Source organism: Sciurus carolinensis, chromosome 9, assembly GCF_902686445.1.
Source record: "Sciurus carolinensis chromosome 9, mSciCar1.2, whole genome shotgun sequence".
In the NCBI taxonomy this organism is placed as follows: domain Eukaryota; kingdom Metazoa; phylum Chordata; class Mammalia; order Rodentia; family Sciuridae; genus Sciurus; species Sciurus carolinensis.
In genome coordinates, this window is record NC_062221.1 from 141,316,483 (window position 1) to 141,343,580 (window position 27,098).

The following is a 27,098-nucleotide window of genomic DNA, read 5'->3' on the forward strand; positions in this document are numbered from 1 at the left end:
GGTGGAAGCTGGCCCCCATGCCACGCTTTCCACATACAGGGGCTGCAGGTGCTCCCCTGCAGAACAGTCTGCCTCAGTCGTTTCTGTGGCCTTTTGGGGACATATTTGACTTGAGTTTCTAAATCTCAAAGTACAATCTCAAAGTTTAGGTTTCTCTAATCTGAAAATCAGAAATCTTAAATGCTCTGAAATCTGAGACTTTGAGTGCCACGTGGGAATATTTGGGTTTTGGACTTCAGAGTTAGGAATGTCTAAACAGTTGGGTATGCAAATGTTCCAGGACCCAGAAAATCTCTGGGACCCAGAATGCACGGGTCCAGGCATTCAGAGATGGGATGCTCAGCCTGCGCTCGGCCTTCCCTCCTCTTGTTGTGAAAGCATTTTATTTTTAACATTAGATATTCTTTAGTTTGAACTAAGGAGAGAAATATGGAAAGAGGAAAAATATATTAAGTAAAAAATTTTGATGCAGAACATATTAGGTAAAGGTAATTTAAAAAAAATGTTAGGTTCAGTTTTTTTCCCCCCCTTTGGTACTAGAGATTGAACCCAGGGGTGCTTAACCACTGTTATATCCCCAGCCCTTTTTAGTTATTAATTTTTAGTTTTGAGACAGGGTTTTACTAAGTTGCTTCAGGTCTCGCTAAATTGCTGAGGCTAGCCTTGAACTTGTGGTCTTCCTGCTTTAACCTTCTAAATCCCTAGGGTTATAGGCATGCGTCACTGTGTCCCACTGGATTCAGATTAAGGAAGTCGAATACATTAAATATTTTGACATAAATACAAACCCTTATTTAAAAGCAGTACTTTTAGTTATAGCAGTTCATTTTTGAGTAGTTTATATGGCTGTTTTAAACACTACCTAGAGTATATAAGTTACCATGTATACTTTGCTTTTCATGTGTATTTTTTTTTTTTTTTTTTGGCTATCACTTTTTTTTGCTAGATTTTGCAGCAAGGAAATTTCTTTTTGAATTCAGAGAACCTGCTGATAGACATGTTCTAAGATGCTCATCCTCTCTGCATCACACTCTTTGAAGGGCTGTGAGCCTTTGTCACGGAAGCTGTCGTTCTTCCCAGGAGGCATGTTCTGCTGCATGAAGAGTGGTTTTTGTCTGCTGCTGTCTCACTTCTGTCCTGTGAACAACTCCCATCTAGTCTTTCCTCCTAAGGAAGTGGAAGCTGGCAGAAGGTTAACATTAGTGAGCTGGCGGGCTGGAGAGTGGCCCCAGCACAGCCACTGACCAGAGACCAGTCCAAGGCCATCACTGCCCTGGTTGGCAAACCTAGATTTGGGGACAAGTGTCTGCTGCCCAGTGCTGTGGGAAGTGTCTGTTAGTCCTTCTGGTGTAGCATCTTTCCTGCTTGGGGAGGTAGCAGTGCTGCACCGTAAGAATGAACGCAGGTGTGCGTGAGGCAACAGAAGGGATACTTGAAGCGTTCCCCATCTCCTGTAGTCTTTAAATGTGACAGTAACCCATCTTACTTTTAGAAGCTGGTTGTGGTCTCATAGTATGGTAGCTTTGTTTTTCATTTATTATTTTATTTTTGAGATGGGGTCTTGCCATGTCTCCTGGGCTGGTCTGGAGCTTTCTGTCCTCCTGTCTTGGCCTCTCAGGTTGCCGGGGTCCCAGGCACATGCCACCTCACACAGCTCATCACAGACATTTTTGCAGTTTTATTCTTGCGATGCCTGCGATGGTGGGGTCTTTGGCTCCAGCATACTTTTTGGTGGGTTATAGGTTACAGACATCTGGCTGATTTTGCAAAATGTTCTCTTGACACATGATCTTAGGTTTGTCCAGCTCCCTTGAGGGAGAATTCTAACTGGCTCTGGTTAGGTTGTGGTGGTCACAGACCAGTTGCTGTGTGCCTGCCTCTGTGCTGTGGTCTTACTTTGGGGTCTTGATCCCTTTGGGATTTGAGCCTCCCCACTTCTGCTTGTGTACCTGGGTGTTCATAGGATTGTGTGCTCGGTTGGGGGAGCTTCTGATGGCAGGTTGAACAGCACTGTGTGCTGCTCTGAACTAATAGCCACTTCATCTTCATTTCAAAAGCAGATCTGCACTCTGCCCCTCCTGATGTCACCACAGGCCTCGTGGACCGTCCACACTATGAGCGTCCCCAGGTGGCTTCTGTGAGAGCTGCTCCTCGGGGATATGGCGGGAGCATCCTGGAGACAGCAGATGGTGAGCACACTTCTCTCCTTTCCAGAGACCAGAGCACAGGTTTCTCTCTGGGTGGAGCCAGCTTCCCTGTGCTCCCCTGAGCAAGCCCAGAGCAGCCGTCAGCCATCTCTCTTTCCTTGCTGGTACAGGGAAAACGATGTGGTTTCCCTTTACTGGCATCACTTGGAGAAATAATAGTAAATATATGTGAAATTGGTCAGGTTGGGGAGGAGAGTAGGAGGGCAAAACCTCAGAATTTAGATTGGATGCTGAGAGAGTGGGACTCACAGTGGGTAGGTAGCGGGCCGCTGTTGGGACCTTCGTATGGATTCAGCAGGGCAGAACAGAGTGGCCTCAGTGAGTGCTGATTCCATCCTCAGCACCCTGAAGCGGGTGCAGGGGTGTGGTGTTTCCTGAGCCACTCTCAGAATGTCCTCACACAGACCCTTTCATTTTGAAACTATTTCCAGTGAATTTTATCAAAAATCATGTCAAGTTTTTTTCCCAAAGTACCAACTTAACTCACAGAAAAAACACAGAGGATCTCAGATCTCAAGCCTCCCTGGATATTTTGATGTTCCTAACAGAAGGTCACATTGCATTGAGGTTTTCATTTTATTTGCAGTGCAAAAGAAAAATACTGAGTCAACATGAAATGGGGTCCAGTGGTTGAACACGTTTTTAGTGTGATATATTGCTCTCATGTATAAAAAATTTAGAACTTAACAGAGATAAAGTCAACATAGAATGAACCGCCCTCTTTCAATATGTACTGTTTTAAAAGTCTTAATGTCTGAATGCTGTGGGTATGTCCAGCATGCTCACATCCTTCTGTGGCTGCTGCCCTTTGTACCCCCACCACCCAGGTAGCCGCTGATTTACTTCCTGACACCATAGATAGTTCATGTTTTCCAGAGTTTTATGTAAGTTGAGCAATGAATATTCACTGTCTACCCTCTGGCTCTTGCCACTCTCTGGATTATTCAGGGCCAGCCATCCCTCACCCTCCCTGTGAGCAGTGTCAGGGCCCAGGGTGCACCTCAGCTGTCTGTCCACCTCTAGTGGAGGTGCTCGGCACCATTTTGCTGTGTGCCCAGAGTACGACCCTGTTCCTGCTGTGAGATCTCTATGAACTGCTTTTGGTTCTCTGGGGCCCCTGTCTGTAAGTGGGGGCCTGAATGTGTGTGGTGGCCCTGCTTCAGTGCTGGGGCACCTGCCCTGCTGTCTGCCACGTAGACCCTGGGGTGCACCAGAGCCCTGGGTCTTCCCTTGGCACCAGCACGTGCTCTAGTGGTGGCCGTCCTGGTAGGAGGAAGATGCATTGGCTTGATCTGTTTCCCTGAGGTTGGTGATGCTGAGCACTCTTCATGTGCTCTTGGACCTTTGAAGACCTTTTTTTTTTTTTTTGAGAAATGTCTGTTGAAGTTGTTTTTCTTTTTCCATTTTTTGAATCAGGTTATTTGCTTCTTTTTTATTTTGACCATACTCTCTAGATATTAATTCCATATCAGATATAATATTTGCAAGTATTTTCTTCCATTCTCTGAGCTGTCTTTGGTAAGTTTCTTTTTCTTTTCTCAGTACTGGGGATTGAACCCAGGGGTGATTTACCACTGAGCCACATCCCAGCCCTTTTTATTTTTTATTTTGAGACGGTCTCACTAAGTTGCCCAGGCTGGCCTGGAACTTGCCATCCTTCTGCCATAGCCTCCTGCGTCACTGGGAATTATTGATGGTGTCTTCTGGTATACAAAATTTGAATTTTCATGAAGTCTCATTTGTCCTTTTTGTCTTCTGTTGCCAATACCTTTGGAGTCAGAGCTAAGAAAGGACTGACAATCCCAGTGTGGCCAGGCTTTGACCGGGCTGTCCTTTCAGGAGTTTTAGAGTGCCATGGTTTGTGCTCAGTTCTGTGACTGTTCAGTTCTTGGACATGGTACCTTCCTTCTTTTGCTGGTAGATATCTAGTGTTCCCAGTGTTGTTGAAAAGACTCTCCCTTCCCCACTGAGTGGTCTTGGCACTTTTGTCGGAAGTCATGAGCTTTTCTGTTCTGTTCCATTGGTCTGTAGTCTGTCTTCATGCTAGTACCATGGTTTCAGTTACTCTTGATTTGTAAGTTTTGGAATCAGGAAGTATGAGAGTCTCCCAGCTCTGTTCTCTTTCAAGATGGTTTTGACTATTAAGAATTCCTGTGAATTTTAGGTCATGTTTTTCTATTTCTGCAGAAAAAGTCATTGGGATTTTTATAGGGATTACACTGGATTTGTAACTTAAAAATGTTGACACACTACCCATGAGCATTTATTTTTGTTGTCTTTAATTTTTTTCAGCAATGTTTTCTGTTTTCATTGTAGAAGTCTTTTGCCTCTGTCCTTAGTTCTTTTTGATTCTGTTGTAAATGACATTGTTTTTGTAATTTCCTTTTCCGATTATTCATTGTTAGTATATAGGTATACGACTGATTATTTTTGTGTGTGTAATGGCTTGCCACTTTGTTGAATTCAGATTGTTCTAACTCTGTGTGTGTGTGTGTGTGTGTGTGTGTGTGTGTGCGCGCGCGCGCGCTCAGGATTTTCTGGGGTCTGTTATTCTTTTTTGCGTGGTGTGCCCAGGGCGGTGGGACTGGTGGCAGGTAGACCGAGCCTGTCGGGTCCACCCAGCTGCAGCTGCCGGGTCTTTTCTACCACAGGTGTCCTTGGTGTCTTTTTTGCCATGGGGCTTGCTTTCTGTGTGTGTTGTTTCTTCAGATTTCCTAGGCTGGCCCTGAGACTGCTGTGTTTGGGCCATTCTCGCTTGTTCAGGCACCTGGAGCTCCAGCCCTCCTCCCCACGCCCACCACTGACGGTCCCCTTCTTGGCTCGTAGTGTTCTGCTCTGGATCTTTCTTAGTCTCTCCTCTGCCTTCAGTTTTGCCCCATTGTTTTTTAGATGTTTGTTGATCTCAGCAGATTTCTAGATGCATTTTTCAAAACTTGTGAACAACCCAGCACACAGTCTGTTTTGTTGAGTGTTCCACTTGAAAATAGTACTTATTCTGTTGCATTTTTTCTTTTCTTTTTTTTTTTTAAGGTAAAATAATGCTATAAAGAAAGCTAGAAGAATACTTGATAATCTAATGGAAAATATTTGTTATATAGGTAATGAATAAAAGTCTAATATTTCTAATACAGTATCACTTTCTAAAAATCACCAGGAAAATACTGAAAACTGTATAGGCTCAGGGCAGTGAACTGGGCTCCTGGCCTGACCCCCCGCCCGTGAGTGGGTGTCCTGGTCCCAGCCACTCTGCCTTCCCAGGGCCCCTGACTGCATCCACTGTGCAGTGCAGAGAAAAGCAGTAACAGGCTCTCAGGACCAGCGTGTCTGGGAAGTTTGCTGACTGTGGCCTGAGAGGAGGGGCAGGAAATAGGAATGAGCAGCTCACAGAAGATAACAGGCAGCCCTTAACGTAACAGCCAGGGGGGGTGCAGGCAGACCCCTCTGCAGGGCAGGGGAACCTCCCTCATCTGGAGATACAGGGAAGCGTGCACGCTGCAGTCTTGCTTCTTTGCATGTGGATTTATTTTTGCATGTTTTCATCCAGAAAATGGCGAGTCCCTTGAGGGCACTTTTTCCTCTACTTTTGCTGATTTTCTATCCCCCAGAATGCAACAGTGTTTCTTTTTTCTGTTTTCTTTTCTCCTTTTATATCCTTATTCCATCAGACTCTGTATCTTTTTTTTTTTTTTTTTTTGCTTTCAGAGGATTTTATCTAGCATTTTATGGTTTTTTAAAATTTATTTTATTTTTTTTTATTTTTTTGAAATTGTTTTTAGGTATACATGACATTAGAATGTATTTTGACATATTATACATACATGGAGTATAAATTCCCATTCTTGTGTTTGTATGTGATGTGGAGTTACACTGGTTGTGTATTCATACATGAACATAGGAAAGTTATGTCTGATTCATTCTACTGTCTTTCCTATTCCTATCCCCCCTCCCTTCCTTTCATTCCCCTTTGTCTAATCCAATGAACTTCTGTTCCTCCCTTCCCTACCCCTTATTGGATATTAGCATCCTTTTATCAGAGAACATTTGGCCTTTGGTTTTATGGGATTGACTTATTTCATTTAGCATGATAGTCTCCAGTTTCATCCATTTACCTGTAAATGCCAAAACTTCCCTGCAGTGGAGTCCAGGCAGGGTCTCTGGGTCATCTCCTTGCCTCAAGAGCAACTTGTGATCCTTCTGCCTCAGCCTTCCGAGCTGTTGGGATTACAGGCTTGCACCACCACACCTGGCTAATCTAATTTTGTTGAATATGGATTTCCAGTTTTCCCAGCACCATTTGTTGAAGAGGCTATCCTTTCTCCAGTATGTTTATGGTGCCTTTGTAGTATGAGATAATGGTATTTATGTGGGTTTGTCTCTGTGTCTTCTATTCTTTTTACATTGGTCTTCATTCCTGCTTTGGTGCCGATACCATGCTGGTTTTGTTACTGTGGCTCTGTAGTATAATTTAAGGTCTGGTATAGTGATGTGCCTCCTGCTCACTTTTCTCACTGAGGATTGCTTTGATTATTCTGGGCCTCTTATTTTTCCAAAAGAATTTCATGACTGCCTTTTATATTTCTCTGAAGAACATCTTTGGAACCTTAATAGGAATTGCAGTAAGTCTGCGTAACACTTTTGCTAGTATGGCCATTTTGACAATATTAATTCAGCCTATCCAAGAACATGGAAGATCTTTCCATCTCCTAAGGTCTTCTTCAGGTTCTTTCTTTAGTGTTCTGTAGTTTTCATTGTAGAGGTCTTTCACCTTTTTTGTTAGATTGATTCCCAAGTATTTTATTTTCCTTGAGGCTATTGTGAATGGAATAGTTTTCCTGATTTGTCTTTTCAGCTGATTTGTCATTGGTGTTTGGAATGCAGTTGATTTATGGGTATCAACTTTGTATCCTGCTACATTGCTGAATTCATTTATGAGTTCTAGAAGTTTTCCAGTGGAGTTTTTTTTAGATCTTCTAAATACAGAATCATGTCTTCAGCAAATAGGGACAGTTTGAGTTCTTCTTTTCTTATTTGTGTCCCTTTAATTTCTTTTGTCTGTCAGATTGCTCTGGTTAGAGTTTCAAGGACAATGTTGAATAAAAGTGGTGCTTAGGGCATTCCTGACTTGTTCCAGTACTTAGAGAATGCTTTCAATTTGTCACCATTTAGAATGACGTTGGCCTTGGGTTTAGCATAGACAGCCTTTACGATGTTGAGGTATGTTCCTACTATCCCTGGTTTTACTGGTGTTTTGAACACGAAGAGGTGCTGTATTTTGTCAAATGTTTTTTCTGCATCTGTTGTGATGATCATGTGATTCTTATCTTAGTCTGTTGATGTGATGAATTAGTCTGTTGATTTCCCTATGTTGAACCAACCTTGCCTCCCTGGGTTGAACCCCAACCACTTGATCATGGAGCACTCTCTTTTTTTTGATTTATTTGTATTGTAAACTAATGGGATACATCTTGTTTTTCTGTTTGTACATGAAGTAGAGGCATACCATTTGTGTACTATCTTTTTAATAAGTTTTTGTATGTGATTTGCCAGTATTTTATTAAGAATTTTTGCATCTATGTTCATCGAGGATATTGTCTAAAGTTTTCCTTCCTTGGTGTGTCTTTGTCTGGTTTTGGTATTGGGTGATACTAGCCTCATAGAATGAGTTTGGAAGTGTTCCTTCCTTTTCTATTTCATGGAATAATTGGAAGAGGATTGGTGTTAAGTTTTTCTTTGAAGGTCTGGTAAAACTAAATCTGTCTGGACCTGGAGTTTTCTTTCTTGGTGGGCTTTTATAGCGTCTTTAGTTTCATTGCTTGAAATTGAGCTGTTTAAATTTTCTGTGTCCTCCTGATTCAGCTTGGGTTGGTCATATGTCTCTGGAGATTTATTGATGTCTTCAAGATTTTCTGTTTTATTGGAGTATAGATTTTCAGTAGATTTAATTATCATCTGTATTTCAGTAGTGTCCATTGCGATATTTCCTTTTTCATCGCAAATTTTAGTAATTTGAGTTTTGCCTTTGTTGGTGTGTTTTTTTTTTTTTTTCTCAAAGAACCAATATTTTGTTTTGTCAATTTTTTTTGGATTGTTTTTAATTTTGTTTCAATTTCAAGGATTTTAATTTTGCTCTGTTTTCTATTGCTTCTGGTGTTGATTTGTTCTTCTTTTTCTGGGGCTTTGAGATGTAATGTTAGGTCATTTGTTGACTTTCTGTTCTTTTAATGAATGAGCTCAATGCAGTGAAATTTCCTCTTAGCACTGCCTTCATAGTGTCCCACCGATTTTGATATGTTTTATTGCTGTTCTCATTTACCTCTAAGTTTTTTAAAAATTTCATTGCTGATTTCTTCTGCTATCCATTCATCATTCAGTAGCATATTATTTAGTCTCCAGGTATTAGAGTAGCTTCTATTTTTTAATTTTATTGTTGATTTCTAGTTTCATCCCATTATGATCTGGTAGGATGCAAAATATTATCTCTTTTTTTTGTGTGTGTTTTGGAAGAGTTGCTTTGTGGCCTAAGATATGGTCTATCTTAGAGAAGGATCTGTGTGCTGCTGAGAAGAAAGTATTCACTTGTTGATGGATGAAATATTCTATATATGTCTGTAAAGTCTAACTTATCAATTGTATTTTTTACTTCTCTAGTGTCTTTATTTAGTTTTGCTTGGAGGATCTCTCCAGTAGTGAGAGAGGTGTGTTAAAGTCACCCAGTATTATTGTGTTGTGATCTGTTTGATTCTTGAAGTTGAAAAGGCTTTGTTTGATGTATGTAGATGCTCCATTCGGGAGGCATATATATTTACAATTGTTATGTCTTGTTGGTGTATGATTCCCTTAAGCAGTATGAAATGTCCTTCTTTGTGCCTTCTGATTAACTTCGTCTTGAAGTCCACTTTATCTGCTATGAGGATAGAAATCCCAGCTTGTTATGAGATCCACGTGAATGATGTTTTTCCCATCCTTTCACCTTCAGTCTGTGGATGTCTTTGCCTTGGAGATGAGTCTCCTTGAGACAGCATATTTCTGGGTCTTGTTTTTTAATCTAACCTGCCAGTCTGTGTCTTTTGACTGATGAATTTAGGCTGTTAATGTTCAAGGTTATTACTGAGAAATGATTTTTATTCCTTGTCATTTTGATTTTTTTCTGGGTTTTAGTTTGAATTAGTTTCTCCATTGACTCACTGTTCTTTTTAGTAGAGTTCCTCCCTTTGCTGGTTCTCACTTTTATTTTTCATTTCTTCATGAAATACTTTATTGAGTAAGCTTTGTAGTGCAGGCTTTCTACTTGTAGGTTTTTATTTCATTGTCAATTCTGAAGCTTAATTTTGCTGGGTATAGTATTCTTGGTTGGCATCCATTTTCTTTTAGAGCTTGATGTGTATTATTCCAAGACCTCCTGGCTTTGAGAATGTGGGTCGAGAAATCAACTGACATCCAGATTGGTTTCCCTACAAATGTGACCTGTCGTTTTTCTCTGGCAGTCCTTAAAATTCTATCCTTATTCTCTGTGTTAGGCATTTCCATAATAATGTGCCTTGGAGTGGGTCTACTCCAAGGTAATTTTGTATATTTGGGGTCCTGTAAAGCTCCTGCATTTGATTTTCCATTTCCTTCTTTAGGGTTGGGAAATTTCTAATATTATTTCATTGAAATGCTTGTGCATTACTTTTGTTTGTATCTCTGAGCCTTCATCTGTCCTGATAAATCTTAAATTTGGTCTCAGGTTATTCCATATTTCTTGGAAGTTCTCTTTGTGGTCTCTTAACATCTTTTCTCCATGGTCAAATTTGGTTTCAAGATTATTTATTTTGTCTTCATTGCCTGAAACTCCAAGTGATCTAGTTTGTTGGTTATGCTTTCAGTTGAAATTTTAATTTGTTTTATTGATTCCTTCATTTCAAGGATTTCTGCTTGTTTTTTCTTTTTTTAAATCTCTGCCTCTTTATTGAAATGATCTTTCACTTCCTGTGTTTCCTCTCTGGTTTCAGTCCTTATTACCCTTTACTTCACAGATCAGTTTAACTATGTACATTCTAAACTCCTTCTCTGACATTTCTTCCACTGTGGTGCGGGTGGTTTCTGCTATTCGAGTGTCTTGGTTTTTTTGGGGCGATTTGTTCCCTTGCTCTTTCATGTTGTTTGTGTGTCTACCCATCTAACAATATTGATCTGAGGCAGTAAGGGTTTCTACCCTGTGGACTTATAGTGTTCCTGAAGGTTTCCAGTACCTCACTTGCTGAGAAAGCTGTCTGTGGTGCTTTCTTGGTTTCATGCCACAGAGCACCCAGGAAAGTGACCTCCTTTATTCTGCCATCTTGAAAACTGGAACAATGTTTCTTAATAGGTACTTAAAACACTGTGTAGCTTCTTAGCCTGCATGGGTTACATGTCTTAATATTTATCTTATTAGAAATTAAAACTAAAACTAGAATTATTATTTCACTTAAAATAGCAATAAACTCATTATATGTTGAGATAAATCACACATACTTATGCAAAAAGAATTTCCAAAACAGCAAACACTAGGAGAGAAGAAAGGGCTCATTCTGGCTCTGATGGTTTCTTTTGTGACTGACCGATGGAAGCATCTGGGTCACTTGCATTCTTGGTGACTTTAAGTGCATGTGACAAGAGAGGAAGAAAAGCAAATGGTGCCTTTATATTACCATGGAGTGATCTTGGCCTCAGTGCCCAGAAAGGCCCTCAACCACCCCAGGGGACTCTGGACCAGCTTGAAAACTGTAACATGGAATAAGTTCTGTTACTGAAAGCTTTCAATAAATGCTTATGAAATGAACCAATTCCAGAATAGTTGTCTGGTGGGCCCGCAGACTTGATATTGTCCTTTGGATGTATGAGTTCTGGTGCTCCCAAGAGGCTTGTCCTTTGGCCTGGTGCTGGACACAGTGTGTGACAGGTCTTGCCTCAGGCCCTCTCTGCTCTCCCTGTGACAGGTGTCCCTGTACACAGCAGAGTGTCCTCCAAGATCCAGCAGCTTCTGAACACCCTGAAGAGGCCCAAGCGCCCTCCTCTGAAGGAGTTCTTCGTGGACGATTTTGAGGAGCTTTTGGAAGGTAGAGTTCTCTGATCTGAGCCCCGTGTGTGCATGCCATCTTGAGGCGCAGGTGGTGGTGCACGGATGTGCGTTCCTGTTGCCATGCCACCATCAGTACCTTTCTCTTTGTGCCCAGACTCTGGTGAGCATATACAGTATAGAAACCCACCTGCCCGCAGGTAGGAAACCTGGTCAGGGTTAGAGAGACTTTGCACTCCCCATGCCCAGTCTAATGGTTAGGGCCTTATAACAACACTGCTAAAGTTAGTTCTTTATATTTTTAATTAAACTCTAAATGTGAAATACTTCTCTTATGGTTCTAAAGTATTGAGTTTTTAGCACAGATTCAACTCCTTTTCCGAATTTTAACCTCTCTTTTATGAATGGAATATATATTTGGAAAACAAACAATATACTGGGCATGGTGGCACATACCTAATATCCTAGTGACTCTGGAGGCTAAGACAGGTGGATTGCAAGTTTGAGGCCAGCCTCAGCAACTTGGCAAGTCCCTGTCTCAAAATAAAGAATAAAGAGGGCTGAGGATGTAGCTCAGTGGTAGAGCACCCCTGGATTTAATCCTCAGTACTGCAAAAGAAGACTAATAGCATAGATTTATTTTTAAAAAGAACAACTAAGGAGAAACAGAAAGAAGCACACACCCTCACAGGGGCACAGAGATGAAGCCCAGTGTTGCATGTGTTGCCAGCCCTCAGTGGTAGACCATGTGGCTCCTGGCTTATCCTTTGGGCTCAGACAGGGCCTTTCAAGTCCAGAGCACCACAGCGTGCTCATAGCTCTCAGCTTCTCAGAGCCTTGGAGGCCGGTCCTTCTTAACACAGGGGGGCTTCAGGTGCCACAGCCTTGGGCTCTGTGGTGCTTTGTGACCATCGTGGCAGCTCCTGGACTGAAGTCCTGTCACGTTGGTCCTGTGTGGGCTCAGCTGCCTCCCAGGCTCTGGGGCCCGCAGTGCTGCAGCGCACTGGAGTGGCGGGCGTCACCTGCCACAGTGCATCCCCGAGGGTGGGTGGAGGTGCCCTCCCAAGCCACCTTCGCTGTCTGTGGCTGAACTGTCCTGAGGGTAGGGGCTGTTTTCAACTCCATATCCAATCGTTCTGTCCACGACTGACTCCTTTATGTGACTGTGGTAATGACAAAGATCTAAACAAATCGTGGCAAGCTTTTAGTGGGGATTAAACACCACAGTTATGAAACAGGGACACTTGGACAGTGTGTGCAGGTCCTCTGTGGTGCTGACTTTTAAACCCTGGTCCTGCTTGTAGTTCAGCAGCCAGATCCCAATCAGCCAAAACCCGAGGGAGAAGAGATGGAGGTGCTGAGAGGGGAGCCCCTGGCCACAGGGGTGCCCTGGCCACCGTCCCTGCTGGCTGCCCTGCAGCGGTGGGGCACAGCGCAGCCCAAGGCCCCCTGCCTGACTGCCCTGGACACAGCGGGGAAAGCCATCCACACCCTCACCTACGGCAAGTACTCACAGAGGGCGACTGTGCTCTGGTTGGGTGGGGGGGTCTGGCGGGGGCCGCAGCATGCACACACCTGCTGCCTAGCGACTTGTGCAGCAGATCCTGAGATGCCATGTGTCCTACAGTACTGCCTGGGTGTGCGTTGTCCAGCTGCGTTCTGAGCAGCACAGTGGACTGACGGCTCGAGTCGCACAGTGTGTTCTGTGCGTGGCGTGTCTTGGTTCTTTACTGCATCTTCTGTCACTCAGCTCATGGTGCAGGTGCAGCTCGGTGCCTTTGGCAGTGTGAATGCTCTTCTGTGAGCGGTGGGTTGCCAGGTCCAGGCCCCCGGTGCCCCTCCCAGCACTGATGTCCTCCACACAGAGGGAAGCTATTGCCAGCTACTCAGGCTGCCGGCTCTCCGTGTTGTAGAAGTTCATGGAAGCAGGATCTTATGAACACTGCTCTTTGGCGTCTATTCATTTGCCTAGTGTGAGTCTCCACGGTGTGGTGTGAACCTGCAGTTGATGCTCATTGCTGGGTGCTGTGTGTTCAGTGAATATTCCACAATTATTCACGCTCTCCCCAGTGGGTGGACACGGGATTGTTTCCAGCTTGGGACTGCTGTGTAGGCTGCTTTTGTGAACTGCTGTTTGCAGTGCTGGGCTTGGAACCTGGGCCTTGTACATGTTGGGCAGACACCCAGGGTATAGGTGCTCCAAGGAGAAGCCATGGCTTTGGAACCCTCTCTGCTTCTCCAGAAGGGTGGGAGCATCCCTCCTTCCCAGAGCAGCACTGAGAGCTCCTTTTGCTGCATCTCAGGGCTTTGTGGGTGGGTCAGTACTGAACTGAGTTAGGTTCTGATCTGCCTTTGCTGGTGGCTGCTGGCGCTGAATGCCTTCTCTAGGATCCTCCAAGTCTGCTTGGTTGCCATTGGCTTCTTTGTTTCAGCTGCTACCTCTTGTCAGATACCTGCTTTGTGGATGTCCTCTCTAGGCCTGGGGCTTGCCTTCCAGCCTCTGGTTATGGCTTTGAAGAATAGAAGGCCTCCTGCAGTCTGATGTGTCTGTGCCTACTCTGTTGTGGTCCTTCCCCTGTCTTCTACAATCCCACAGGAGGTGTGCAGTGCTCTGTCGTCCTCCTCCTGTCTTCTAGAGCCCCACAGGAGGCGTGCTATCCTCTGTGGTCCTCCCCATGTCTTCTAGAGCCCCACAGGAGGTGTGCTGTCCTCTGTGGTCCTCCTCCTGTCATCTAGAGCCCCACAGGAGGTGTGCTGTCCTCTATGGTCCTCCCCATGTCTTCTAGAGCCCCACAGGAGGTGTGCAGTACTCTGTGGTCCTCCCCATGTCTTCTAGAGCCCCACAGGAGGTGTGCAGTGCTCTGTGGTCCTCCCCATGTCTTCTAGAGCCCCACAGGAGGTGTGCTATCCTCTGTGGTCCTCCCCATGTCTTCTAGAGCCCCACAGGAGGTGTACAGTGCTCTGTGGTCCTCCCCATGTCTTCTAGAGCCCCACAGGAGGTGTGCAGTGCTCTGTGGTCCTCCCCATGTCTTCTAGAGCCCCACAGGAGGTGTGTAGTGCTCTGTGGTCCTCCCCATGTCTTCTAGAGCCCCACAGGAGGTGTACAGTGCTCTGTGGTCCTCCCCATGTCTTCTAGAGCCCCACAGGAGGTGTACAGTGCTCTGTGGTCCTCCCCATGTCTTCTAGAGCCCCACAGGAGGTGTGCAGTGCTCTGTGGTCCTCCCCATGTCTTCTAGAGCCCCACAGGAGGTGTGTAGTGCTCTGTGGTCCTCCCCATGTCTTCTAGAGCCTCACAGGAGGTGTGCTGTCCTCTGTGGTCCACTGCATGTCATCTAGAGCCCCACAGGAGGTGTGCAGTGCTCCGTGGTCCTCCCCATGTTATCTGGAGGTGCAGAGGAGGTGCTGCGTGTCTGTTATGCTCCTGTGTGTGTGGAATCCCACAGACACAGTGGTCCTCCTGGCCCCAGAGTCCCTGCTGTCTTGTGATATCAGCTCTCTGCTGGTTCCTCATGATTGCTATGCTGTTCTGTAGCCTTTACATTTCGAAGTAAAGTAGAAACCACTGGTCACTTTCCTTAGAGTTCCTGCTGGGATACTGTTTTGCACTGCATTGAGTCTGGTTTCATTCAAAGAGAACTGATACTATTACACTTCTGGAACCTTCCAACCCATGACTGGAATATTTCTCTCTTTTTAAAGGCAGTCTTAATTTCTCTCAGTAATATGTTTATACTATTGAGAACAGAATTCTTGAGCAGCTTTCATTAGGTTTATTCCTGTTGTAAATGGAATGATTTAAAATTTTTCCACTGATTTGTGACCCCACAACCTGAGGGTGCAGCTCACTGTTAAGGATCGTGGCTGTGGTCTGGAGGCCCCAGTCTCTGCTGACAGCCCCAGTCCTGCTCCTGGTCCTGCACCTGGTCCAAGGGTGGAGGATGCTGTGGCTCCTAACCTGTCTGGTGTCTTGCTGCCCCTGACAGGAGATCTGTCTCATGCAGCTTTAACTCCTTTAGGCACCAAGGCCCTCTCCTGCCTGAAGCACAGTGAAAGATCTCATGTAGGTGTAGTTAACTGGTTTCTCTTGAGGAAAGAACATGGCAGGATCTACTTACTGTTACACTGTTGGTGGACACCTGGCTGGAGTGTGGCTGCTAGAGGCTGAGCTGTTGGAGGACCTTGGTGTGCACCCCTGGCAATGAACAAGTGCCACTCTCCTGGGCAAGCCCTGGGGGTGGAGGTGTGAGGTCTGGGGCCCTGCATCCCTCAGCTTGCCCACAGCCCACCTTCCAGCCCTCACCCACCATGGTGTGTGTTTGGTGCCCCAGGTCCACTCTTTCCAGCTGCGCTGTGAGGACTTGTAGTGTGGCCTGTCACTCTGATGCATGTCTTCCTGAGGGGTAGGTTGTTGAGGCCTTTTCTTGCCCTTTGAGCTTCTCTCTGCCCTGTTCCCTTGTGTCCTTTGAGCAGCTTCCCAGGCTTCTGCAGGACCTGTTCTGCACACAGCTGGGCTTCAGGCATCCTCATCACTCTGTGTGGGTCAGTGGACAGAGGTTCTAACTTACTGTCTTTACCTTCAAGGTTCTTGCTTCTTGTGTTCTGGGAAGACGTTTTCCCTGTATTGTGGTCACAGAGTTGCTCTGTTAGCCTTGGGAAGTGCCCACTGTTTTGCTGTTCACATTGAGGTGCATGTCCATCTGGAAGGTCCTTGTCCTGTGTCCATGTGGGATGGGTTCCTGTGAAGGATCAGCACTGGCCCCCTCTCTGCAGCAGCACTGGGACCCTCTGTCCAGGAGTTCATGCCTGTGGGCCTCTCTTGAGCCTCTTTTCTCCCTTTGACTGATAGCACTCTGTGAGCCTCTGCTGTGCTCTTGTGGTACCTATGACTTTATAGTGAGCCTCAGCCTCCTGGAGAATGTCCCCTGCTTCTCATCCAAGAGTATCCCGACTGTGCCAACCCTGTGCACCCTGCATCGTCTGAGTGTTAGCTTGCCAGGCACCTTGGTATCCCTGCCAGGCTTCTGCTGAGTTGCCTTGAAGAGGACCAGTGCTTCTGCAGTATTGGGTCTTCTGTGTCAGTAACATCTTATGACTTTCTGTGGGAGACTGCAAATTCTTGTACACTTGAGTTTTAGGTATTTAGGGCGTGTGTTTTGATCTAATTGTGAAAGTATCATTACATTTTTAAATTTACTGTTCTAGCATATTCAGGTCAAATGGTAGGGCTGGACGTGGTGGCACACACCTGTGATCCCAGTGACCCAGCAGCAGGAAGAATGCAAGTTCAAAGCCATCCTCAGCAACTTAGAGAGGCTCTGCCCCAAAAATATAAAATAAAAAATAAAAAGGGCTGGGGATGCATTACAAGGCAGAAGCACCCTGGGTGCAATCCCCAGCACCAGTAAATGAATAAACAAGAAGTCAGTGGCATCCTGTGTCTTGCACGCCAGGCAGCCTTGCTCCAGTCTTGTGAAAGATTGCCAGGCACAGCATCCTCTCACCCACAGTGCATGGCTCTGTCCCCAGGTGCTTCAGCACCGCCACCTCACCCAGCTGGCCGAGGCATTTGACTTGTGGTTCCCACAGCCACGCTGGCCTCGCTTCCGCCCCTAGAGGGTAGGCTTCAGTGTCCACCTCAGCCAATACATTTCCTGCGGGCTCAAGGTGCCCAGCGTCATGTTAAGGAAGTGTGTGTTCTTTCATTTCTAGTTTAGGAAGCATTTTTGAAAGACATTTAAAATCACTTTTAAGCCATGGATGATCGTTGGTTTTCTTCCATCTGTTGAGGTGTTTCATTTTTCGTTGTTGTTCTGTTAATGGTGCTGTGTTTCCATGAACCTCTGCATTCCACCTACCCTTTCTGGGTAGAACTGACTTGATCACAATGTGTTATTTTTTTCATAGTTTGCTGGTTTCAGTTTGGAGTTGTTATTATAATTGTTGACATCTTGACCTTTTAAGTAGCTCATGCTATTTTGAGTTGTGTTACCTCTCTGATGTCTCAGGGGCCATGGTCACTCCCATCACTGTGTGGCTTCTGGTCAGCAATACTGTGATGGAGAGAGCAGGAATTGGAGTGCAAGGCGAGATCTCGAGCCTGTAGTGTCCACCAAGCCTCGGGACCAAGGCTGGGCCTTGTGCACAGGGGTGGCAGCTGCATCAGGGTCAGGAGTGGATGCCTCCTGTGCTCCTTACTCCTCCTGCTAAACCCGCTGTCTTCCTGGATGAGACTGTTGTAAGCTCCCCAGGTCAGGCACCGCACAAGGTGACTGCTGACCAGGAGAGGCAGAGGTAGTGTCCAGCTGTGGGCCCCCTTCAGCCACTGGAGGAAGCTCTGCCCTTAAGGAAGTGCATAGCAGCCACCAGAGGCAAGGTGGATATCCTGGAGTGGTCAGCACTCTTGGCTGAGGGGGCAGCGTGAGTGGTGGCTCCTCCCAGAACTGACACGCACACGTGCATGTGTGCTCCTGTGATGCGTGCACGTGTGTACACAACCTGGCATGTTCTGCTGCTTTGCCGGACTCTGAATGTCCTGTGATAAAATCCTGTTTTATGTTTCATTAAGAAAAAAAATGTGTAACTTGTTCTTGGGAGAAAACCAATGTTTGTTGTCAGTTGGAAACTGGATTTCCAGTCTTAGGGTAATGGTATATTAATGGTATGTTTTATGATTGCTGCATTAAAATGTTAATGATTAGTTTCTTAAGTATTACGTTGCTTAGTATTTTTATTTTATTTTAGGCAAACTTTGGAGTCGGAGTTTAAAACTAGCTTATACTCTACTTAATAAACTGACTAGTAAGAATGAACCACTACTTAAACCTGGAGACAGAGTAAGTAACTAGAATGTAACTTTATCGGACTGAGCAAAAACAGTTGTAAGCAGCCTGTTCCATTGAATTTGAGTTCTGTTGGTTGCTTAGAATGAGTGTTAACACACGGGATTTAAAGTCAGCAATGGAAACTTATCATGTGGAAAGGTCTGTGATGCAGAGTGAAGTGGTCATTCCTGCCCTCCTTGTCACCCACCCACTGGTCTTCTAGCCCATGTTGGACTTCTCGTGTGTTGGCATTGATAAGCCTTGAGTTTTCAGGGCGAGGGTCCATGTGAACGTTGACCTGACCGTGAAGTTCTGCATGCTTTATGTCATCTCCTCCCCACAGGGTTGCCTTGGAAGCCAACCCCCTATTCCTGCACTGCCCCAGATGGTTGGTGCCACATGGGGCTGTTTAAATTAACCAACATTAAGTCAGACTGAAAGCTCAGTCCCTCGGTTGCAGGAGCCATGAGTAGGGATGGCTGCTCTCCTGGGCAGATGGAGGCAGAGCATTTCCATTGTGGTACAGGGTCCTCTTGGATGGCACTGCTGCAGGCAGGCTGAACTGACCTGAGGACCCAGGCTTGCAGAAGGTCAGTGTGGACAGCAGGGTGCATGTTGGAAATCAGCAGGCTTACCAGGGAAACCCCAGTGACAGGCTGCCCGCAGTGAGGCAGCAGGTCAACACATAGCAGAGTTCCAGCAGTTCCCGCCTCACTCCAGAGAGAAGCTCCAGGGTGGAGGAGAGTAGCCAGATGACACTGAAAATGGAGGAGGGTGAGAGAGGGAGAAAACCCGGGACAGAAGCAGGTTTCCTGGAGCTAGCATCCCTGTGCCATAGTCGAGAGAAGAGTGTCAGCAGGAACGACCGAGATGGGAAAGTAGAGGAGCAGGGCACAGAGTTAGAGACTTAGTGAAGGGGGCCTAGTGCCAGCCTGGTGCTGGGAGTCCAGGGGAGGGCAGGAACCAGACACACCACACCAAGTGACCAAGCATCTGACCACTCCAAAGCATGTGGCCATGGGTAGACGGCACCTCAGAACCATGCACCTGGGGAGCACCAGCAGTCACAGGGTGTGGGACTCCTCAGCAGAACCCTGCAGGACAAGGGAGGGTGCCTCAGACATTCAGTGGGGTAGACCTGTTCCCACCCAGCAGACACAACGCAGGACTCGAGCAAACCTGGCTCACGAGCCCCTTTCCTGGCAAGTTCCTAGGGGATATGTGTCAATGAGTGAGGAGGTCCCCACAGGAGAGCCACACAGAGGTCTCAGCCCCAGCAGGGCCAGGGGAACTGAGACCTGGGTGGGGTGCAGTAGCCTGAGACCAGTGAAGCTTGGGGTCATGTGACTGGTTGGTTATTGGGAACAGGATCCTGAAGGGCACTTGGCTCATCTGCTGGGTCATCTTAGAGCCCACAGAGCAGGTGGAAGAGGGACACTGTTCCAGCAAGAGGGAGATGCCTGTGGCGCCACTCCTAGGGGTACTGTGCCAAGGCAAAATGTGTATCGTGCTTCAGGATGGGCCCACCAGCACCTTGACTCCTGCCTCCTCTGCCCAACTCCCTGATCCTAGGGATCGCAGCTCATTTTCTTTGTAAGGGCAAAGACTTGCAGATGGGCTCTCTACTTGTGAGAGACTGTTGCCCTTAGGTTAATAAAAACATGGATGCAGCAAGCCGGTTGGTGTCAGAGACTGGTGGCGCTCAGGCTGCCATGCTGATACCCTTCACAAATGTTGACAACACTGCTTCACAGCACTCTCTGAAAGCATGTTTTCTGTGTCAGCCGTCTGGTCTCAGGGTATGGGTCACATCACCAGGCAACTGTTCACACCAGCTCTCACGAATGAACTTGATGGCAGTGTACTTTGCAGAACCCAGGCCCAGAGCAAGTGCCCCCAGCCTCAGCTGTCTCAGGCGGATTGACTCTGGGCCCACCTTCCCAGGGACCCTGTGCTAAGTCTGTCTGTCTAAGGACTGTTCTGACCAGTAGCTGTGGGTTCAAACAATTACTGCAATATTGGGGCTTATGAAAATGCTTTTCCATATGAAGCTTCTAATTGGAGCAGGTACAGTTTGAAGAAAACCTGGGGTGCTGCAAGGAGGGAAGGGAGGAACACAGGAGAACTAAATGTCCCCACAGTGACCTTAAAAGACGAAGGTAGCAGTGTGGACACAGTATTTAGAAGCTTGAGAGTGAACAACAAAAGGAAGATCTAGAATATTTTAAAAGTGTTGTTGTAGTGAGTGATCAGGGAGTGACCAAGGGCAGGGCATGGTCACTGTTTTTCATTGGTACTTTTGTCATTTTAGACTGCTTTTAAAATTTTTGATACTAATTAAAATGCAAGGTGAATGAGTTAGAGCTGGTAATTCACAGTGGCAGCACCAGGTGGGAGTGGGCAGATGGGAACTCGGTGCCCAGGTGAGAGTGGGATGGTTCCCTGGGGCCTGCCGTGTCCCTGCAGGCCCTGAGTGAAGACCACTCAGTGATAGTGCTGCTGTAGGACTGTTGGCTTTGCAAACAGTTGTTTTAGATATAACTTGATTCAGGTGGTGGTCTGCATGAACAGGCCCTATCCAGCAAGAGCTGGATAGCCTTGACTTGAGGAGTAAAGACCACCCTAACCCACAAGCCAGTCATTCAGAATCACATGAACACAGAGGTTGAGGGACCAAAGACCAGTTCCAAGTTTAGATTCTGAACTAAATTTGGAAAGCTGTGGGAACATCAGCTGTCTGAGCCTCATTTGAAGACTCCATCATTCCCAAAGAGACTTCATGGTTTCCCTTGTACTGTTGCAGGTGGCGCTCGTGTTTCCCAACAGCGACCCCGTGATGTTCATGGTCGCGTTTTACGGGTGTCTTCTGGCAGAGCTGGTTCCTGTCCCCATAGAAGTGCCGTTAACAAGAAAGGTAGCAAGCCTGGGCTGGGCGTCCTGAACTTGGTGCATGGTGGGCCAGGTCTGTCTTCTCGGCTCTGGTGTGAGCTGGTGTGTGCCCTGCTTTGGGGAAGTTGGTCACAGGTGGGCTGGCATGAAGTCAGATGCAGTGTGTCTCTAGGCCCACGTGTAGACTCTGCTGCCCTGTTCTGGGGAGCTGCCCCACCACCTGTTTGAACTTCCCAGCAGGAGCAATGGGCATTCTTTCCTCCAGGAACAGAATGTGATTTTACAAGACTTTGTTAGACCTTTGCTCAAAACCAGCTGATGGTTAGTGTTGAATAAGCAAGATATAAGTTCCCATGTGTTTTTCTTCTTGTGACTTGATAAATTGATGAGTTGCTACTCTCCTAGGTAGCTCTACCACGTTAGGTGTAAACATTGAGAATCTGATTGTTGAAAACTTCTCCTGGGGGTAGACCAGCATGTATTTTAGAAAGTCAGTTACTACACCCGACCCTTGTGCTCAGGCAGCCGTTGAGCAAGCACTGTGAAGAGCAGCTGGTCAGGAATCCCAAAGGTGAGGTTTGCAAATGGAGCCAGAGCTTCTTAGAGGATGCCACAGTCAGATATTTGAACAAATGACCCCTCAGAAAGAAACTAGAGATTGGTTAAACTTATGTGAAAAGATGAGAAAGCTTTGCCATGGGAGTTGCATAGATGCTGTGAGCTGGGAGCCAGGGTGTCTTGTGGCATGACTTGCATTGGTAAGCACAAGTCAGCACATAAACTTCAAGCATGATACAATGGAAATTTCAGTGCTGTTATTTTTAGAGTTCATTAAAATGCATTTAAATGTCATTTGTAAGAATAAACTTTTGGAAATTAGCACTTTATCCAGAACCTTTTATTTTACTGCAAGACAAATAAAAAATGCATTTTAAACTTAAAAATAATTCTCTTGTTTTCATGTGCTATTTCCATGAAAATATAATCACCTACCAGTGATAGGACTGAATTGTTCTGGAAGTTTCCTGAAACTGAAACTTCCTGGAAATAGCTCTGCTCTCCACGAGAGCCTGGAGCACCAGTGGCCAGTGCTCTGGCCCTGCCACTGCTCACTTGCCCTCTGTTGCCTGTTCTCTGCAGGATGCAGGCAGTCAGCAGGTTGGGTTTCTGCTGGGCAGCTGTGGTGTCACCCTGGCCCTGACCACAGATGCGTGTCAGAAGGGTCTGCCCAAGTCACAGACAGGAGAGGTGGTGACTTTCAAAGGTGAGCCTCCAGGGTGTGAAAAGTGCTGCTAGGCTGGCTGTTCCAGGAAGTGGACCTGGTAAATCTCCATTTTTGTCTGGTTCAGTGTATCTACCCTTTCTGTCTAGGGTGGTGGCCACTGACCAGATATACCTATTTAAATGAAGCAAAATGAAATGAGATTAAACTTGGCTAGTGGCTATGTGTTGAATGCGTGTTAAACACAGGCTCCTGTGGTAGGGAGCAGGGCCTCCGACTCCAGCATAATGTCCCCATCTGCTTTCACAGGCTGGCCCCCCCTTGCCTGGCTGGTGATCGATGGGAAGCATTTGGCTAAACCCCCCAAGGACTGGCTCCCTCTGGCCCAGGACACTGGGACCAGGACTGCCTACATCGAGGTGAGTGGGCCCCACACATGCATCGCCATGGGCTGGACATGGTGTGTTGTGACCTCAGGTCCGAGTTCTCCTTACCTGTTGTCTCTGCCCCAGAAACAGGAAGTGTCCTACAGGACCTTGTGCAGACCTTTCAGGTTCTGCCCCGGGCACCCACTCGATCCCTGGAGGCTGGGGTGTGAAGAGCTTCAGGGTGGCCTGTGAGGGGAGCCAGCCCCGTCACTGCCCCAGCGCCCCGTCAGCCCTCGTTCTGCCCACACAGCCTCCAGGATACCACATGATGCTCTTTTCCTTGAAACCTTACAGTATAAGACCAGCAAAGAAGGCAGCACCGTGGGTGTCACGGTGTCCCACGCGTCCCTGCTGGCACAGTGCCGGGCTCTGACCCAGGCCTGCGGGTACTCAGAAGGTAAGGACGTACGGGGCAGCACGGTGGCCCTCCCACCCCACACAGTCCTGAGCACCCATCTCGCCCGAGTCTGCCCTGCAGCACAGCATCCAGCCAGGAGGCCTGTGCCCTTTCGTCTAGCCACCCTGTGGAGCTCTGCGGGCAGTGCAAGGCCATGCTGCAGCCTGGATTACCCTTCAGGGTCATTTCGACCAGGGCATGGGTGTTGACTTACGGGTGGTGAGGCTGCACGCAGGCGAGTCACACACGCACAGTGGGCTGGTCCCCATGTGCAGAACTTGGTGGGACGCACTTTCTGTGGATGCCTCTCGTGGCTGCCATCCTGGGTCAGTCTTCGTGACCACAGGTCATCTCTTGGGAAAGAATAGGCAGCTCCCAGTTTACTGTTGAATATCAGATATTTAGCCTAGAAAAATATTGTAAAATGATTTTCAAACTATTGTTTTGTGTTGATAGATAATATGTTTTTATAGTGTACAATGTGAGAAATATTTTAAGATCTTCCCCAGCATAGTTTTCTTATGTTGTAATGCTGAAATAAAACCAGGAGTAGTGTTGAACACCATGTTGCAAGGGGTATCATGTGGACATAACTCGGGCATCGGTGGAGACTTGGAAAGGGTTCCCAGGTGTTTTCCAGGGCCTGGGAGCCCCTTCCTCTTAGGACCAGAGCTGGCCTGATGCATGCCACCTGTGATCTTGCACTACTGTGGGGTCTTGGGTCTCAGTGTTCATAATGCAGTAGCTTTCCAGCATACAGGGTAACCTTCCTGTCCCTGGTTCTCTCAGGGTCTGCCTCATGCTTCTGGGTGGCCCTGGCCTTTGGAACCCAGGTGCTATCCTCTGCCCACCGTGAGGTGGCAGCCAGAGGCTCGGCCTGGGCTCCTCCCCTATGGGAGATGAGGGGTGGCTTCAGAAGACAGCTTGAGCCACCAACTCTTCAGGAGGGACCCGGGAGCATGGCCTCGGGGTGGAAAGCTGTGTGACATTGAGAGGCAAAATGTCTGTGTCAGTCCCTTGCTCCACCTCTTGATTCTGAGGAGTGTTCACTCAGGGCATCTGGTGAAGCAGGTGACCACCTGTCCTGCAGCTTCTTCAGTATCTGCCTTCCCTGTTTTCAGATCTGCAATCGCAAGGTTCTCTACCCCAGTCCAGAACTGTATGTCTCCAGTAATTTGATAGACCATCAAGATTATTGGTTAGTTAGTGCATTGTGTTTGGAAATGCTGTTTCTGTTTCCTTAAAATCTGACATGTTGGTGATATACTCATCTTGAAATTTCTCTAGAAACAAACAGGGCAGCTGGGTGTGGTGGTGCACACCTGTAAAATCCAGCAACTCCGGAGGCTGAGGCATGGGATCACACTTTTAAGGCCAACTGGGCAACTTAGCAAGACCCTGTCTCAAAATAAAAAATATAAAGGAAGAAATATATAAAGGCCTGGGTGTGTAGCTCAGAAATGAAGCAGGAGAGATCCTGGCCTTTTGGTTCAATCCCCAGTGAAAAAAGAAAAACAGAAAAGAGAACTCAGCTCCTTTGTTAACCTTCCTTATCTGCTTTCAGCTGAAACGCTAACAAACGTTCTGGACTTCAAGAGGGATGCTGGTCTGTGGCATGGAGTGTTGACCGTGAGTGCCTTTGGCTGACCTGTCTTGTTCCAAGAGATGCGCAGAACCCGGAGGGAGTGGGGTGAGGATGCACTGTTTTGTTGGCTTCTGGCAGGGCTGTGCTGCTCACCCAGTGGGTCCATTTCTCCTGCAGAGCGTCATGAATAGGATGCATGTGGTCAGCATCCCGTACGCGCTCATGAAGGCCAACCCACTCTCCTGGATCCAGAAAGTGTGCTCCTACAAAGGTACCAGCACTGTGCTGTGCTCCACCTTCTTTAGATAAGTCTCTGAACTGCGTTTGTAAATTGCAAAGCAGTAAAGCCAGCATGTAGCACTGCAGGTGCAGGCAGCTCTGGGCTGAGCAAGGTGACCTGCACAAGGCAGCAGCCCCTTGGAAAGGAGCAGCAGCTCTTCTCCGCAGGAGTGAGCTTAGTATTTGAAATGCTCTTAAACTGAAGTTAGGACCTTTGACGTGATCAGTGACAAAGTTTTGAGTTACTTGTGGCGAGATGGGGCCACCAGCAGGGTCCTGCTGTCCCCACCCCAAGGGTCCATGTTCCCCCAGGAAGGAGGAGGACATGGCACAGCCTTTTGGCACAGCGTGGGCCTCCCCCATGTGCCTGGTAAAGCTGCGTGCTGAGACCCGGACTCTCCTGGGTGCTGCGTTGCCCAGTCCTGCCTGTGGTGGCAGCATATGCTGCCGGGTGTGTTCCGAGCAACGTCTGGTGGCAGCTGTCTGTTCATCCAGCTTTATGGAGGACACTGAAGCCTGGAGTCGGTGCCTAGCCAGGGCTTCACCTGCCTGTCTACCTGGAGGCTGACCACACCTGGCAGACCAGGCAGCACAGCCGTGTGGACAGTGATGTGTCATCAAACCAGGGCCAGCTCCTTGGGAGAGACGGCATGAGGCCGGATGCGTGTAGAGCAATGTGGAGCTCCAGAGGACACAGTGAAATTGAGATGGCTCTGGCTCTGTCACCTCAAACAGCATCTCAGAGTTGACTTCTGAGGAGAAGGCATGGGACAGGCAGGGGGCTGTGAGAGAGAGCTGCAGGCAGCATGGGGGCTGGAAGCAGGCCCTGGCCCCCGGTGCATGCCTCTGTGTGGGTGAAGGCTGTGTCCAGCATGGGAGGCTGCATCCTGCAGCCTGGTGCTCTGCTCTCTTTGCAGCCCGGGTTGCGCTGGTGAAGTCACGCGACATGCACTGGTCTCTGCTGGCTCAGCGAGGGCAGAGGGATGTCAGCCTCAGCTCACTGCGAATGCTGATTGTGGCTGATGGTGCCAACCCATGTAAGTAGGCACCTCCGCCCTGGCACAGCCCGTGGTGTCCCCTCCCACAGACCTGGACTCTCCAGGGAGTTTGGGCAGCACCCCCTTGAAGTAGAATCTGTGGGGAAACAGAATCAGGCCACTTCCAAGGCAGTGTCGAGTGGAACTGGGGTTCTCGGAGGCTCTGCATGGCGCTTGCTGCTGCTGCTGCTGCACTGGCACATCTCACGCCTTTTGTTCAGGTGCTAAGTTTAAAGGCAGTTTTAGCCATCCACAGCACCCACCTGACCTGTTACCCTTCTTCAGCGAGTACCAGACTGTGCTGGGAAATGGGGTCCTCATGGCTGCAGCCTCGTGCTAAGCCTCCTGTGCCTCGGCCTTGTGCACCCTGCTCTGGCTCCTGGCCCAGCTTCTCCCACTAGAACAGCTGTTCTTCCTCCATGCATGCCTGGCCCCACGTTGCCCCAGAAGGAGATGCTGTGACTGCTGCTGGAGCCTTGGGGACCCTTCCTGTGCACAGTGGTATAGTGCAGTGACTGCCCAGGGCTCTGGAGAACTCAGGTGGCCCTTGTCAGGCAGGGACTGTTGTGCAGCCTGCGCCTGCTGACCAGGTGACAGGAGTTTCTTGTTGGTCTCATGCCTGTGAGTCCCTTACCTTGGGAGAGCAAGTGGGCACACAGCACCCCAAACCCTCATCCCCCCCGTCCACCCTGGAGTCGAATGGGACCTGCCTCAATCCTGAAGTACTGCTCTCATCCCACCACCTGCTTCCCTGCCAGCCCTCCGCATTCCTGCTGTCTGCAGTCTGAGGCAGGACCAGGGTCCCTGAGGTCAAGTCCGAGCACACTACTCCATCCAGGGCTGCCGGCCCTAATAGCCCTGTGCTGCCTCTGGCTCCCTCATGGCTCCCTCATGGTCATCGGCTCCCTGGTCCCTCATGATGCCCCCTCCTCCCCCATGGTACTGAGTAACATGTAGTCGTCCTCCTTCCCCATGGATGGCCCCTTCCTTCCTGTGCACCTCCCGTGGTAGAAGAGGTTTGCATTGGATCCTAGGGTGGTCGCAGGGCCACACATCTCCAGCACCCACTCCTAAGGCCTGCCATCCCGGGAGGGGACAGCCAGGGGCTGGGGTGCAGAGGTGGCCCTGCAGCCAGTGTGCTGACTGCACAGCTCAGGTCTCCTCCAGGAGCCAGGTGCTCCTTGCACGGTGGGCCA

General features: G+C 47.8%; 1 protein-coding gene across 14 annotated transcripts in view; it reads left to right on the top strand.

Moving 5' to 3' along the window:
* The window catches only part of Dip2a (disco interacting protein 2 homolog A), an 83,352-nt gene that overhangs the window by 29,181 nt on the left and 27,073 nt on the right, over positions 1 to 27,098 (top strand). For 8 of the 14 annotated variants that reach the window (XM_047563659.1, XM_047563662.1, XM_047563666.1 and 5 more), the window contains 11 exons: positions 2,058 to 2,189; positions 11,165 to 11,284; positions 12,549 to 12,746; positions 17,986 to 18,077; positions 20,869 to 20,979; positions 22,095 to 22,218; positions 22,486 to 22,595; positions 22,899 to 23,001; positions 24,566 to 24,630; positions 24,764 to 24,857; positions 25,783 to 25,902. In XM_047563659.1, the coding sequence (XP_047419615.1) occupies positions 2,058 to 2,189; positions 11,165 to 11,284; positions 12,549 to 12,746; positions 17,986 to 18,077; positions 20,869 to 20,979; positions 22,095 to 22,218; positions 22,486 to 22,595; positions 22,899 to 23,001; positions 24,566 to 24,630; positions 24,764 to 24,857; positions 25,783 to 25,902 (1,269 nt within the window). The remainder of the gene's footprint in view (positions 1 to 2,057; positions 2,190 to 11,164; positions 11,285 to 12,548; positions 12,747 to 17,985; positions 18,078 to 20,868; positions 20,980 to 22,094; positions 22,219 to 22,485; positions 22,596 to 22,898; positions 23,002 to 24,565; positions 24,631 to 24,763; positions 24,858 to 25,782; positions 25,903 to 27,098) is intronic. The other 6 variants (XM_047563661.1, XM_047563663.1, XM_047563667.1 and 3 more) reach the window with 2 other exon arrangements.